This window comes from Vigna angularis, chromosome 10, assembly GCF_016808095.1.
Source record: "Vigna angularis cultivar LongXiaoDou No.4 chromosome 10, ASM1680809v1, whole genome shotgun sequence".
In the NCBI taxonomy this organism is placed as follows: domain Eukaryota; kingdom Viridiplantae; phylum Streptophyta; class Magnoliopsida; order Fabales; family Fabaceae; genus Vigna; species Vigna angularis.
This window is the reverse complement of record NC_068979.1, coordinates 3481587-3498261: the sequence shown is the minus strand read 5'-3', so window position 1 is coordinate 3498261 and position 16675 is coordinate 3481587. Positions and strand designations below refer to the sequence as shown.

Genomic DNA, 16675 nt, shown 5'->3' with positions numbered 1-16675 from the left:
GTTTTTAAAGTTTTTATCTTTTGGTTTCGCTACTTTATCACCGCAACCAAAGTTTATATAAGTTTTGCTTAAGTAAACTTCTCAATAATATTAAAGAAAAACATTCTAAAGGTAAAATAATTATATTAAATTTCTCTCATAGATTAAAATCAAGTTATATATAGAGTAGTTTATAAAAATTCTTTCACTTAATTTCTTGAAAAACTAATTTTAATTACGACAATAAAAAAATCAAAATAAATATTTATCGAGAGATTTATCGCATGGTCATGACTTTGGCTTTGTATGGATTTATAGGGATTACATAGTATAATTGATTTGCCGTCAAAATACGACAGTTTTGTTTTCTTCGTATGGCATTATTCGAAGCTCACAATAAGACCTGATAGCACTTGTCAGACACTGTTTCTCAAGGTTCTCTGATTTCTGCACAAAGCTCTGCAAATCATCTCTATGGGAAACTCTTTCAACCTGCAATTCAATTCAGCCACATCAACTCAGAAAATAAACTGAAAAAAAAAATTGAATCTCTACGATAAGTAATTGACTAAATGTAAATGTTCTTTATCTTAGAATCAGACAACACCAAAATTCTATTCTATTATTATCTGTAAGGAAATTCAACAGAAACTGAACTGCTATGAGATTTAGCTAGCACAATATTTCTTTTCCAAATATGAAAAGAAGAACTGATACTTGCTTCTTTCCATCTTATGGCTATGATAATTCTTGGTAATGGCATGTATATACAAGAGATAAATAAGTACTAAAAATTTTGTGTTCACCATCTGTTCAATAATAGGTCCAGGATCAAGTCCTTCAGTCACAAGGTAACTTGTTGCACCGATTAATTTCACACCTGCATCAACGGCCTTGCCAAGACAATCAATCATATTAAACGTTTCACAGTTGATTAGGAAGGAAGCATGATGAACATATAATTTAAGCAATGAAACGCTACCTGTTTAGATGAATTGATACCCTTAAATGATGGTAGCAAGCCATGGTGGATGTTAATTATATCCTTCCCATAACTCCTTAAAAAGGTGTTGGATAGTATCTACAATAATAACTTAATAAACTCATGTTCACCTTCAATTTAATAATACTCACCATCAATGCAATCAAACAGTAACAGAACATATACTGCAGATGATAATCGTTATTAAAACTCGTGCTCTGAGAAAAAAGACTTGTAATTTGAAGATTTTAAAACCAATTACAACAATCTGTAATCAAGTTATTTACCCGAATATACCTCGCAAGTACTAAAAAATCAGTGTTCTGAACCAGCTCCAAGATCTCATCTTCCCTTTTATTCTCTGCTGTTGCTCCTAAATAATGATATGGAACACCGTGCATTTCAAGAAAACGAATCACCTCACTTTCTGGAGCTCTGTAATGGTTACTGTTGAAAGTAATTCAAAATAAACCAATTAATTAAACAGACACAAAATCAATTTAGCTACATAATTCTGAAACTCCACCTAATCACACAAGTAATATCCACTGAGAGTCTTCCATCCTGCCATCCATGCAGCAAATCAATCAAACAGTGGTCCTGCAACAATAGAAACAAACCTTTTCTTCAACAGACGTTGCATCACATAAATATATCTACATTAAAAAATGTTTCTTTGTTGTAAACATTACTGCATACCTGCTTTGATGCGAGAATAGCAACCTTATATTTAGGATCCAAAGCTGGCACCCTTATAACAGATCTCATGGCATTGAATGTTTTAGAGATCCTCAGGAAATCCTCCTCCATTTGCATTCGTGGCCACATAGCAGGATCAAAAACAAAAACACTGCAAATATTGAACACTGTAAATAAATTCGATTCTGTGCACAGAACACTACATACATGTATAAAACATTATACTGAGAATACTTTCTAGAGTAGAAGACTTGTTTATTTTGAGGTACAAAAACATCAGCAGAGAGAATGTTGCCACCCCTAGTGGCAATGCAATCAGATAGCTTGGCTACAATTCCAACCGTATCCTATCAGAAAGACATAATATTAGAAAAAATTGTGAAAGGAGACTCATAATGGTAATAGTGTAAAAATGAACTTAGAAATATTATAAACAGACGGAGAATGCAGCTTACCGGGCATTGAAAGACATGGATTCCATGAGTGAGGAAGGAATTGGAAGACGATGGGTTTAAGGGGTCAACGGATATGTTACAGGTGATGAAATTATTATAACCGTAACTGTTCCTGTTGCTCAATCTGAAAACTTTGAGGTTGTTCAAAGTAGAACACAGTTTTCGGACGATGCCCATTTCATTTGGTTATCCAAACTAAGGTATTTGGTGGGTTTGTGCTTGTTTTCTCATTCCGCATGTATTAGCTTTATCGACCAAGAATAATAGGAAAAGATATACGTGGTCTAGAACAATGGAAAACGACTTCAATAACCTGCAAAAACGTGGTCTGAAACAATTCAAAAATTATTCTTCAAATTAGAACTTTGCATACATTTGTGGTCTAAAATAGTAGCGGTTTGCAGACACAGCCACTCTAATTCTTTCTATTTATTTATTATTATTATTATGGATTTTTATAGGTGATAACTGATTTATTTCTTTTAATACGCAGAAGTTGGTCATTGGTAGAAGGCTAAGAAAATTTCCCATTAAATGAGTAATTAAACCATCCTAACTAACTGACAACTGTAAAAAATAAGGGTTTTTTGGTATTTCTGTTGACCCATTTAAATTACCATTTTAGCCTCACCTTCTTCACAGTCTATCACTAATCAGTGGCAGTATTGTCTTTTCATCCGCTTCACCTCTACGTGGGTGAGTCTGAATGGTTTGGACATTCTGCTTCTATATAAGACCTTCTCCCCTTCTCCCGCTTCTTGTTCTTCTTTAAATAAAGGTTTTTTCGTTATTTCTGTTGACCCATTTGAATTAACATTTTAGCCTCATCTTCTTCACAGTACTACCTACTAATCAGTGACAGTATTGTCTTTTCTCTCGCTTCACCTTGTCGTAGATGAGTCTGAATGGTTTGGACCTTCTTCTATATAAGACCTTCTCCCGCTTCTTGTTCTTCTTTATATACCTTTTCTGTAATCAAATATCAGCCTTCATTTATGTTACCTTTTTCGTGTTATCTGCATCTTTGGACGTGTGAAAGGTTAGTCATCTGCATATACTTTTCCTTCTTTGTCCACTTTTTCGCTTTCTATGTTCATCTTCTTCTCCTTTTTGGACCTCATCTCTCAACTTTTGGCTTTCTTTGTCTCTTTCGACTTATTTCATGTATTGAACTCAGTAGCTTGACTTCTCCTACTTTGTTTAATCGAATTCTGTTTTTGTTTATCAAGGATTGAAGATTTGGAGAACGTTGAGTTATCAAGTTACGTATTTTATAACCAAACTTAAGTTTTTTATTTCGTGTGTATCTTTGTGTTTTGGCTTCAAGTGTGTATTTTTTTCTCATTAAACTAATTCTTCAACTATTTCCATCATGTATTAGACGAAAAAGAAATTTGACATGATCAAAAATATTGATGGAACAAGAGAAACGTTGAATCTTGTTGTGACAATCATAGATTTATGGTTTGTTGAATCATGGGATTCCCAACGACATTTGGAGATGATTCTTACATATCAAAAGGTAATCTAAAGTATCAATGCATGAGTTAAAATTTGCTTAATGTATATCAAATCTTCATTATATATATACATAACATGATAAACATTATGATGATCAGGGTGATACCTGCAATGATTAAGAAAGAAGATATGGGTTTGTGGGAGGACAAGAGGGTCAAAGTTATATAATGCATAATTCTAAAAACTGTTAGTTTTTCTTTATTGTGGATTACCACGGTTCCTATGAAACTGAGTTCTATTTTGGTGGACCTTTCCAAATTTTATTCTGATATTTAGTGTCAGCAAAATTGCTATTTATATTGTCAAGGTTTGCAGGCATGTCTACTATGCTGTTTAATGTTTTTAGTGATCCTCTAGCACAAAACAGGAGTGCTATCTTTTACTCAAATTATCTTTTCGAGATATATCGTTGACCATGTGTGCACAATTTGCAGAAACTGAACACGGTTATGGACACAACTTTGTGAGATTATCTCTTCATAAGAAACATGATCTTTTTTTATTATTAATAACCTCTAATCAAGCTATACTTTTTAGATTCATTAAGAGGATGAATGGGACTGAAACCTCTATGTATCTTTATATTTCGTGGTATTTTTTCTGCAATAAATCTGTGAAATTGTGTTGTCTTGGGAAAGATTAATTATGAATCTACCAGGATTCATATGGTTGTCTCTGTCCACAGGATAGGACATCAGTATAAAAAATTGACGACAAGGAATACAGAGGTGGAACGCCCTTTGCTAAACAGACTGCTCCAGAATCAGATACCTGACTAACGCTGCCTGTAACTTACTCGAAGTCCTTTCTGCGTTCAATTTTCCTTGAAGATCATTCTTTATTATTTATATTATTTAAATCTTCATTACATATATACATAACGTGATAAACATTATGATGATCAGGGTGATACCTGTAATGATTAAGAAGGAAGATATGGGTTTGTGGGAGGAAAAGAGGGTCAAAGTTATATAATACATAATTTTAAAATCTTAAGAAACAGAGCTCAATTTAATGTATGCGACCATTCTTTTAAGCTATTGTTCATATAAGCAACATCTATACAAGAACCCATTGCAAGTGTACCTGCCAAGATGTGGAAGTCCGAAAGTATAAAGGATATCATTGATGGAAAGTACTTTGTTGATTTCTTGATTGGTAAGTATATTGTTGATTTCCTCAAAAGTATATATGTTCTAACTTAATAGATATATTTATTTATAGTTATTTGCTGATGTAGTTTATAATTTTCTACTCTTTAGATGTATTGGTGTGGTGAACAGTGTCAACAAGAAACCACAGACCAAAAATATTGTATTTGACTTGAAGGATTTGAGGTTGGTTATATTATGTAAGTTGTTCATATTTTACATTGCACCTTTAATAAATTATGTTTATTATGTAATTAATCTTTTGTTTTCATTTCCTTCATTAAGTGCTTCTGTAATCTGTTGCACTTTGAGGAACTCGTATTGTGTAAAATTCATGAGTTCTTGGAAAACAAATCGTGTAACACTTAATCCTGCATAAGGTAACTTATTCGTTGTTTGTGGGTGACGGTGTCTCTATGTGTGATTATGGTTGAAATCTCAAATAACTTAAAATTTTTACCTCTTATAATGCTTGTTCTTCTTATATCAAAGGTATGCATGTCAAAACTCCCAGCTATAAAGAAAAATCACTAGACAATGCACTAAGCTTTTCTATTACAGGCTGTTGGTGATGCTTTTAACGTATGAGGAGCAGGCTCAATTAAGGGGTATTCCGTTACTCGAATCAAGGCCTAAATATGAGATGCGGAATATGACAGCAAAGGAAGTCTGTGGGAGTAGAAGGGTAAATATAATTTTAAAACATTATTTAAGAAAGTGCATATTCATTGAGTGTGATAAGGGGTGTTGCTGTATTAGTTAAGAAGTATGATATAGATTAACAGTTGTTGTCTAATTAAGTTGTGTTTTGGTGGAAGTTTTCTAGTAGTGGGTCAATTCTTGTTAGCAGTTGTCCAATTTATGTTATTTTTTTCTTTCAGTGTTTCCAGTGGTGAAATAGTTTGGAACGTAGAACAGGTTAGGGTCACCCAAGTTTAAAGCCTAGTTGAACTACTGGCTATTCTGGCTATTCTGGATGCATTCTAATATAACCAAAGGCCGAGGTTGTGTTATGTAAAGGCAGATTGAAATATTTTATTTGTTCTTGTTTGGCACATAAAAGAGGGAGAGGTGGAGGGAATTAAAAAATAAAACCCTAATTGAATATATAAGCATTAAATTATGAGAGTGGATACAACCTAAAATCAATGGGTGACTAGTTGAGGTGGTAATGTTGCCTTTATTGGTTAACATTTATGAAAAATGAGGCTGTCACCGGTAAACTATGTTTGACATGCTTTTTACTGTAGCTATTCCTTTGGCGCTAAATGTATGCTTAAATCTGTCTATTGAAGGTGGTCTCTTTCCCCGTGTTGTTAAGGTTTCAGATGTGGTCTCCATTCTGCGGAGCAATAAACACAATGGTTTTCCAGTATGTATAACTCTTGTACTAATCTTGACTTGAGCATTATTCCTTACATTTTCTTAGTTGTATTTCACAATTTACTATGCAAGGTGATTGATCACACAAGAAGTGGAGAACCACTTGTTATTGGGTTAGTGCTTCGTAGGTGAGAAATCAGATAAGGAACTTTATATACTGTATCATTTTGATTGCAACTTGAAGTTAAAGCTTGCATCTCTTGAAAATTCAAGCTTCTTTATGCTTTTATTCTATGCAGTCATTTATTGGTAATTCTTCAGTCAAAGGTTGATTTCCAGCATAGCCCTTTACCCTCGGATTCTCGAGGTGGGGCCAGATCAATTAGGTAAGGTTTCTTGTGAATTGTTGGTTAGGTGTTTTACATCTGTATGATTCCCTGTTTATGACTCCTTAACTTCCAGGCATGATTCTGGTGAATTTGCAAAGCCTGTTTCTAGTAAAGGAATATGTATTGAGGATATACATCTAAGTTCAGATGACTTAGAAATGTACATTGTACCAGAAGATATGTCTTTGACAAAGGTGTGTCATCCAAAGTGAATTAAATAATCTTTTTTCATTTCCATTATCCATTTCGGTTGTAAGATGACCATGATGTCTGACTGATGAAAACATGTATACAATATTTTCCGTCAACTTGGTCTAAGGCATTTATTTGTTGTTCCTCGACCATCTCGTGTGCTTGGTTTGATAACGAGAAAAGATTTGTTGATTGAGGTAATCTTAGTAACTGTTCAATCTTTTGGTGTATTGGAGTTGAACCTGCATAAATTTATCTTTAAACTTATTGTACTTTGTAATTGGACAGGACAATAAAAATGTGAATACGTTAGAGCTTCAGTCAACTAGTGTAAGGTCTCTGAAGCTTTACACCTCCTATTCAGTTTATTCAAATTCTAATTTTGAATATTTTATGTCTGTCATATTTGTTTATATTCTAAATTCTAAAAACTGTTAGTTTTTCTTTATAGTGTGGATTTCCACGGTTCCTATGAAACTGAGTTCTATTTTGGTGGACCTTTCCAAATTTTATTCTGATATTTAGTGTCAGCAAAATTGCTATTTATATTGTCAAGGTTTGCAGGCATGTCTACTATGCTGTTTAATGTTTTGAGTGATCCCCTAGCACAAAACAGGAGTGTTATCTTTTACTCAAATTATCTTTTCGAAATATATCGTTGACCATGTGTGCACAATTTGCAGAAACTGAACACGGTTATGGACACAGGTTTGTGAGATTATCTCTTCAGAAGAAACATGATTTTTTTTTATTATTAATAACATCTAATCAAGCTATACTTTTTTAGATTCATTAAGAGGATGAATGGGGACTGAAACCTCTATCTATCTTTATATTTCGTTGTATTTTTTCGGGAATAAATCTGTGCAATTGTGTTGTCTTGGGAAAGATTAATTATGAATCTACCAGGATTCATATGGTTGTCTCTCTCCACAGGAAGGATTTGAGGTTGGTTATATTATGTACGTTGTTTATATTTTACATTGCACCTTTAATAAATTATGTTTATTATGTAATTAATCTTTTGTTGTCGTTTCCTTCATTAAGTACTGCTGTAATCTGTTACACTTTGAGGAATTTGTATTGTGTAAAATTCATGATTTCTTGGAAAACAAATCGTGTAACACTTAATCCCGCATAAGGTGTAACTTATTCGTTGTTTTTTTTTTGTTCTTTTAGCTAATGTAATTAATTTTGAATAGGACTATGGCCAGTTTTACCACTGTCTAACGCATGGAATGGTTCCAAATTGATAATGGGTGATGATGTACCTGAGCTACAAGATTTTAAGAAGCACTTTATATTATTGAAAAAATATTTTCCTGTTATGAAGACTAATAATAGTGCATCTGATTTAGCGACTCATACTGGGAGTTCTTCAGTAAGTATATTATGTATACTGAGTTCTGTATGTAAATGTTGGCATGGGCTTTGAAGCATTCCAAACTTCACACCCTTGTTGAAATCTCACCCCCTGTTAAAGAACTGTGAACTACTACTACCCATCCACCTTTACAAGACATTCCATCAACAAAACCTAGTTAACTAACCCTAGTTAACTAACCATGGTTAACTAACTCTGATTAACTAACTATGGTTAACTAGCCCTAGTTAACTAACCCTAGAAAACTAACCATGGTTAACAAACCATGGTCAACTAACTCACCATGGTTAACCTACCACGGTAAACCCACCTTGTTAATTAACCACGGTTAACACAACCTGTTAACTAACCACGGTTAAGCAACAACGTTTAAGCGATCAATGTTAAGCAACCACGGTTAAGCAACAACGTTTAAGCAATCAATGTTAAGCAACCACAGTTAAGCAACCACGGCTAACTAACCATGGCTAACTAACCACGGTTAACTCCCTACACCCTACACCCTACACCCTACACCCTAAATCGTAAATCACACCCTAAACATTAAACCCCATAACATAAACCCTAACCTTAAACCATAAACCCTAAACACTAACTTTAACCCTAAACCGTACCCCTAAACCTTAAACTCTAACCCTAAACCCTAAATCTCAAACCCTAACCCTAAACACTAACTTTAACCCTAAACCGTACCCCTAAACCTTAAACCCTAAACCCTAAATCTTAAACCTAAATCTCAAACCCTAACCCTAAACTCTAATATATTAGACCTAAACCATAAACCCTAACCCTAAATCATAGACATAAACCCTTAACCCTAAACCTAAACCCTACATCCTACACCCTACACCATATACCCTACACTTTAAACCCTAAACCTTACACTTTAAACCCTAAACCGTAAACCATAAATCGTACCCTAAACCTTCAACCCTAAAACATAAACCATATACCGTAAACCTTAAACCCTGAAACAAAAACCCTAAACCGTAATCATAAACCGTAAACCCTAACCCTAAACCCTAATCTATAAACCCCAAACCTAAACCATAAACCCTAACCCTAAATCTTAGACATAAACCTTAAACCATAACCTTAAACCCCAAGCCTTAAACCCTAACCTTAAACCCCAAGCCTTATAACCCTAACCTTAAACCCCAAGCCTTAACCCTAACTCTAAACCCTAAACCTTTAACTCTAAACCTAAACCCTAAACCATAAACCATAAATCGTACCTTAAAACTTAAATCATAAACCCTAAACGCTAATTTTAACCCTAAACCGTACCCCTAAACTTTAAACCCTACCCCAAAACTCTAAACCCTAAATCATAACCATAAACCTTAAACCTAAACCCTAAATCCTAAATCTTAAACCTATATCTTAAACCTAAATCTTAAACCGTAACCCTAAACTCTAAATCTTAGAACTAAACCATAAACCCTAACCCTAAACCCTATATCTTAAACATAAACCTTAAACCCTAACTCTAACCCTAAACCCCCAAGCCTTAATCGTAACCCTAAACCCTAAACCTTAAACCCTTAACCTTAAACCTACACCCTAAATCCTACACCCTAAACCCTACACCCTAATCCCTATTTCCTAAACCCTAAATCGTAAATCCTACCCTAAACTTTAAACCCTAAAACATAAACCCTAACCTTAAACCATAAACCCTAAAACTTTAACCCTAAACCATACCTTTAAACTTTAAACACTACCCCTAAACCCTAAACCGTAACCATAAACCGTAAACCCTAACCCTAAACCCCAATCACTAAACACTAACCCTAAACCATAAACCCTAACCCTAAACCCTAAATCTTAGACATAAACCTTAAACCCTAACCCTAAACCCCTAAGTCTTAACCCTAACCCTAAATCCTAAACCCTTAATTCTAAACTTAAACCTTACACTCTAAACCCTACACCCTGAATCCTAAACCATAAACCATAAATCATAAATCGTACCATAAACCTTAAACCTTAAATCATAAACCCTAACCTTAAACCCTAAACCTTAATCTCTTAACCTTAAACCTTAAACCTAAACCTTCACCCTACACCCTAAACTATAAATTCTAACCCTAACCCTAAACCCAAATCCTAAACCCTAATCCTAAACTCTAAATCCTAAACACTAAACCATAAACCCTAATCATATATCCTAAACCTTAAACGTTAAACCTTAAACCCTAACCTTAACTCATACACCTTAAACCATAACACTAAACCATACAACTTAAATCCTAACCATATACCCTAAACCCTTACCTTAATCATAAACCTTAAGCTCTACATTGTAAACCCTAAATCATAAACCTTAAAACTAAACCATAAACCCTAAACCCTAAATACTAACTCTAACCCTAAACCCTACCCCTAAACCTTAAACCCTCCCCCTAAACCTTAAATCCTACCACTAACTCAAACACTAACCGTAAACCCTAACCATAAACCTTAAACCCCAAAACCCTAAATCTTAAACCTAAACCCTAAACCCTAAACTCTGTCACTAAACCTTAAACCCTACCCCTAAATCTTAAACCTAAACCCTAAACCTTAAACCCTAACACTAACATAAATACTAACCATAAACCTTAAACCCAAAATCCTAATCTTAAACTCTAAATCATAAACCCTAACTATATTCCCTAAACCCTAAATCTTAAACCTAAACCCTTAACCTTAATCCTAACCACTAATCCTAAACTCTAAACACTAAACCTGAAACTCTAACCCTAACCCATACACCTTAAACCCTAATCCTAAATTATAAATCCTAAACCCTAATTCTAACCCTAACCTTAAACCATAAACCATAAATCCTAAACCCTAAACCCATACCATAAGTCCTAACCCAAAACATAAACCTTAAATCGTAAATCATAAACCCTAAACCTAAACCCTTAACCCCAAACCCTAAACCCTAAACTCTAAACCCTAAGCCATAAGCCCTAAACCCTTAACCCAACCCTAAACCCTAATAATAAACCCTAAATCCTAAACCATAAACCCTAACCCTAAACCATAAATCATAAACCATAAATCCTAAACCCTTGTCATATCCCTTAAACCCAAACCCTAACCCTAAACCCTAACCATAAACCTTAAACCGTAAATCATAAACCCTAAACCACAAACCCTAAACTCTAAACCCTAAGCCCTAAGCCCCAAGCCCCAAGCCCTAAACCCTTAACCCAACCCTAAACCTTAATCATAAACCCTAAATCCTAAACCATAAACACTAACCCTAACCCTAAACCATAAATCATATACCCTAAACCCTAGCCCTACCCTTAAACCTTAAACTCTAAACCCCTAAACCCTAAACTCTTATAATAAGCCTACACCTTATCCCTAACCATAAACCCAAAAGATAACCCTAATCATAACCCAAACCATAAACCGTAACCCTAAATTCAATCCATAAATCCTAACCCTAAACCTAAACACTAATAATAAACCTAAACACTAATAATAACCCTAAATCGTAAACCATAATCCTAAACCCAAATCATGGATCTTAACCCTAAACCTGAACCATAAACTTTAATCCTACACACCAACCTTAAACCGTAGTCATAACCCTAAACCTTAACCTCAAACCCTAAACACTAACCATAAATCCTAAATTTAAACCCTAACCCTGAACCCTGAGATTAACCCTAACCTTAACACTAACTATAAACCTTAACATTAACCATAACCCTAACCCTAATTATAAATCATAAACCTAACCCTAACCTTAACCATACACCCTAACATTAAACTTTAACCATAAACCCTAACACTAAACCCTAAACCTAACCCTAACCATAAACCCTAAACCTATCCTTAAATCTTAACATTAACCTTAACCATAACCCTAACCCTAACAAAAAACACAAACCCTAGCCCAAACCCTAAAACCTAACCCTAACCACAAACCATCATCCTAAATCAAAAACCATTACCATAAACCCTTAAAACTAAACCTTAAACTCCAACATTAACCCTATCCTTAACCCCTAACCCTAATAATAAAAACTAATCCCTAAATCCTAGCATTAAACCCTAACCCCAAACCATAAACCCTATCATAAACCTAAACCTTAGCCAAAACCCTAAACCATAACATTAAACCCTAAATCCTAACCATAAACCTTACTCATAACCATAAACATTATCCCTAAACACTAACACTAATTTTAAACCCTAACGCTAACTCTAAACAATAATATTAACCGAAACCCTAAACCCTAAATCTTCAACCCTAATCCAAACCCTAAAACCTAATCATAAACCTAAATTCAATTCATAAATCTATTTTCCTAACCCTAAACATTTATCCTAAATCCTAACTCTAACCCATAACCCTAAACTTTAAACCCTAATCCTAAATCTTATACATTATGCCTTAAACCCTAATCATAAACCTAAACCATATCCTTAACCCTAAACTCTAACCCGAAAGTCTTAAACTAACCTTGATCCTAACCATAACAAAAATCGTAACCCATAACCCCTAACCCTAAACCTAAATACTAACCCTAAACCCAATTCATAACCCTAATCCTAAACACTAACTTTAACCCTAACCCTAACCTTAAGCTAACCCTAAACACTATCATTAACCCTAAACGCTCACCATAAATCTCACCCTAAATCCTAGACCTAACCCTAACCCTAAACTCTAACCCTAACACTAACCCTAACCTTAACCATAAAACTAACCCCTAAACCCTAGCACGAAACCCTAACCAATCCTAAACTCTATGCAAACCCTAAACCTTACTTAAAATCCTAAACCATAATATTAAACCAAAAATCCTGATCTTAAACTATCATTTTTAACCCTAAACTATAAACCCTAAAATATAAACCCTAATCATAACCCTAAAACTTATTCATAACCCTAAACTTTAAACCATAACCCTAACCCTAATCCTAACACTAACAATAACATTAACACTAACACTAAACTTTAATCGAAAGCACCCGTCAAGTACATGCGTAATAAACATCATATAAATCATAAAACCCTAAAATTTCGTAGGAAGCCCATAACTTCCTCTGTGAAATCATGGCTTCCTCAAATTCAATGTTGAGGAGGACATTGCCCGTCGGATCGGAGAAGTAGTTCCTCCCGATCAACAAATAGTTGCCCCATTCTAGAAAGAATCGTTCTCCAAACACAAGAAATTCCTTTGACATACATAACTCCCAACCATTACCATTCAGCAAATTCAACTAATGGTCTTTACAGTGATAATGCTTTTTCAAACCGAAAAGAATACAACTGAAATGCAACCTTGCCAAAACTAGGATTATCTGACAAGACAATTAATCAAACACAGAAATAATACAATAAGAAGACCATGTCAAATAAATCAGATTTCAAACCAAAAACACAAAAAAAAACAATGCCACGCAAATGCAGATGATGAACAAGATCGAGTTCTGGAACAAATTCTTAAAATTATAGCACTTACAAGATGACATTTTGTTCCTCCCCAAATTGCAGACAATGAACTCATACTTACCTTAGATCTTCTATCAATCAACTGTAGAAATCTACAAGGGCAAGATAACTCTGACAAAAGTCTATTCCAAATCAAAAACCCACTCGAGGATATCGAATAACATAACAAAATCAAACTGCCAGAACATAATCAATTGAAAAGACACATACTTAACAGAGAAAACTACAAACAAATAAAAGTATAAAAACCTCGCTTTATTACTTCCCCGCCAAAACAAAACTCTTTACATGTAAATTAAATATTTAATCTAAAGTTTAATTATATTCAATTTTATTTTACCACTCTTAGCCTTAATCTTAACAAAAAAATAACGAATAAAGTTATATACTAAAAAAATCACAAACAAAAAATATTATTAGTATAATATATACTTCTTATTATTTGTTGTACTTTTTATAATCTATTATTTTACCATAAAAAATAAATATTAAAATATATTATTTATTTATAGTTAATTTATTATAAAAAAACTAATAATTAGTTATTTAACTCTTTTCATATTATCTAAATCTTTATTTAAATATTATATTTATGATTATACATAATTATAACACTTAAATATAATTATATAAATAAATTATTGATTTAAATATAATAATAAATATATTAATCTTTTTAATACAGAATTAAAAAAAAACAAGGACGTCCGGTCTCATACTAGTTAATTTGAAAAAAAATATTTGAATTTACTAGCCATATAAACTATTGATTATAAATAAAGTTGCGGTTAAGGATTCGATTTTAAAAATTGAGAAAAAACGTGAAAACAAAAAGATGTAATTACTATTTAGGGGGATCAAAATAAGACATAAAAAAATAGTTAAATAAGATTATTGTAGTTTCAAAACTGCAAGCATCTTGGTGTAATGTGTGTTGGTACACAGAAATAAAACACTACAAAGATTTGCATTAATTCAAAAGTAACATGATATCTGTCGCCCCAAAAATATATTTATTAAATTATGCTCAAACACAATACGATTTAGATATAAAATAAGTAAGAAAAAATGGAATAAACTTTAATCTACATTACAACATATCGATTTTACAATTATTTATAGTTAAATTTTATAATAATAAATATAAACATGTGTAACAGTAATGATACAGTAATATGATAGGAAAATTCAAAATGGAATGAATCTTATTTAAATGAATCAATGTTTCTGTCAACAACAATATAAAAAGAAGTTTATGGATTCTGTAAGGGAAATGTAACGAAATAGAATCCCAAAAATATTATCGGCTGCATGAACAGAGGGTCGTCCTGCACAAAAAATGGGTAAGGTCAGAGAACAGAAAGAGCAGTGAGGAAATTCTGGAAGAGAGAGAGATACTTGCCACATTCCACATGCCCCCCAACTAACGCGCAAATCCTTTTAAAAGAGAATTTTCCTTACGAATCCTAGTGCTGCGTCTGCTCTCCACCTCCTGCTGATCAAGTTCCACGTGTCCCTGATCACGTTCCACCTGTCTTTCATTCATAATAACATGTCGTTCACTCCCATCATGCAGCTCACGTGTTACAATACCCTTCCCTTTTAAAACACCCTTGTCCTCAAGGGTGAGGGATGGATAAGATTGTTGCAGCAGTAGAGCATCTTCCCAAGTTGCCAATTCTGGTTTGGTTGACTCCCACTGAACCAACACCTGAGGAATTTGTTCCGCACCACGAACAATTACTCTCGAATCCAAAATCTTCTCAGGTTGCAAGGTCGGTCCAAATTCTGAAGTAGTCAATGGCAAAGGCAAGTATTGCTCAACTGGAGTGCCATGGAACTTCTTCAACAAAGACACATGAAATACGGGATGAATTCTAGCAGTGGTAGGCAATTTCAATTTGTATGCAACATCACCAATCTTCTGAATGATCTCAAATGGGCCAAAAAAACGCAACCCCAATTTATGATTCTTCCTCAAAACTACCGAATGTTGACGGTATGGTTGTAACTTAACCAATACCAAGTCCCCCACCTCAAAATATACCTCTTTCCTCTTCTTATCAGCCTGTCCTTTCATGTAATTCTGAGCCTTTTCCAAATTGAATTTAAGCTCATGAATCAGTTGGTCACGAACTGTTAAAGTATCCTGAAGAGAGACGGGATCCTTCAAATCTTTAACATAAGGAACAATGATTGGAGGATCTCTCCCAAATACAGCCTTAAAAGGCGTCATATGAATACTATGATGATAAGCCGAATTATACCAAAATTGTGCCCAAGGAATCATAGAATGCCAAGACTTTGGATTGTCATACACAAAACATCTTAAGTACATTTCCAAGGTCTTATTTAAAGCCTCTGTTTGGCCATCGGATTGAGGATGATATGCGAAAGTCATAGCCAACGTTGTACCTTGAGCCTTGAAGAGTTGTTGCCAAAATGCACTAATGAATACTCTATCCCTATCAGACACCACAGTCTTAGGGAAACCATGGATCTTGACCACCTACTGGATGAAAGCATCAGCAACCATCCTACTATTAAAATCTGCTTTGAGAGGAATAAAGTAAGTGAACTTAGACAATCGGTCTACCACCACCATAATTGTAGAAAAGCCATTAGAGCTAGGTAATTGAGTTATGAAATCCATACTGATATCCTCCCAAATCTGTTGAGGAATAGGAAGAGGGTGTAACAACCCTGAAGGCAGTGTTTGATCAACCTTGGCTTGTTGACAAACATTACAGTTTCGGACAAATGCTCTGACATCTGCCTGCATCTTCGGCCAAAAGAACTGTTGACTGATCCTAGCCATAGTTCGAGTTACTCCCGCATGTCCACCTATCTTCGTACTATGAAACTCATGTAAAATAGCCTGTTTGAGAGCCAAGTCATCAGGAATCATCAATCTACCCTTCCATAATAACAAGCCATCTTTGACAGTATAATCTATGTCAGTGATTTCATTATTTAAATGTTGTTGATACAGAGAACTCAACCATTCATCTTTGGGCATCAACTCAACTACTTTAGTTAACCACCCGCTTCGAGGTTCAGACCAGGCCAAGTGAAAGCTTCTTGATAAGGCATCAGCTGGAATGTTATCCTTGCCAGGCTTGTACTGAATCTT

General features: G+C 34.1%; 1 protein-coding gene and 1 long non-coding RNA gene across 9 annotated transcripts; one reads left to right on the top strand and one right to left on the bottom strand.

Moving 5' to 3' along the window:
• Nucleotides 1-223: 223 nt before the first annotated feature.
• Nucleotides 224-2361, bottom strand: LOC108335294 (formyltetrahydrofolate deformylase 1, mitochondrial). Its single transcript, XM_017571278.2, has 8 exons — nucleotides 2116-2361; nucleotides 1895-2007; nucleotides 1661-1811; nucleotides 1488-1561; nucleotides 1249-1408; nucleotides 962-1060; nucleotides 786-872; nucleotides 224-471 (listed from the first exon to the last, which is right to left on the bottom strand). Exons 1-8 carry the CDS (start codon nucleotides 2290-2292, stop codon nucleotides 325-327), a joined length of 1008 nt encoding a protein of 335 aa, XP_017426767.1. The 5' UTR covers nucleotides 2293-2361; the 3' UTR covers nucleotides 224-324.
• Nucleotides 2362-2782: 421 nt separating this feature from the next.
• On the top strand, nucleotides 2783-8053 carry LOC108335295 (uncharacterized). 8 transcript variants are annotated; one of them, XR_008245715.1, is made up of 12 exons: nucleotides 2783-3154; nucleotides 3345-3376; nucleotides 3497-3637; nucleotides 4322-4423; nucleotides 4542-4794; nucleotides 4899-4987; nucleotides 5349-5472; nucleotides 6083-6159; nucleotides 6243-6298; nucleotides 6410-6496; nucleotides 6573-6888; nucleotides 6980-8053. It is a non-coding gene; the product is annotated as an uncharacterized LOC108335295 (long non-coding RNA). The 8 variants fall into 8 exon arrangements; XR_008245720.1 differs by having other exon boundaries at nucleotides 4322-4794; nucleotides 6573-6693; nucleotides 6819-6888; XR_008245716.1 differs by having other exon boundaries at nucleotides 2785-3154; nucleotides 4674-4794.
• Nucleotides 8054-16675: the final 8622 nt, after the last annotated feature.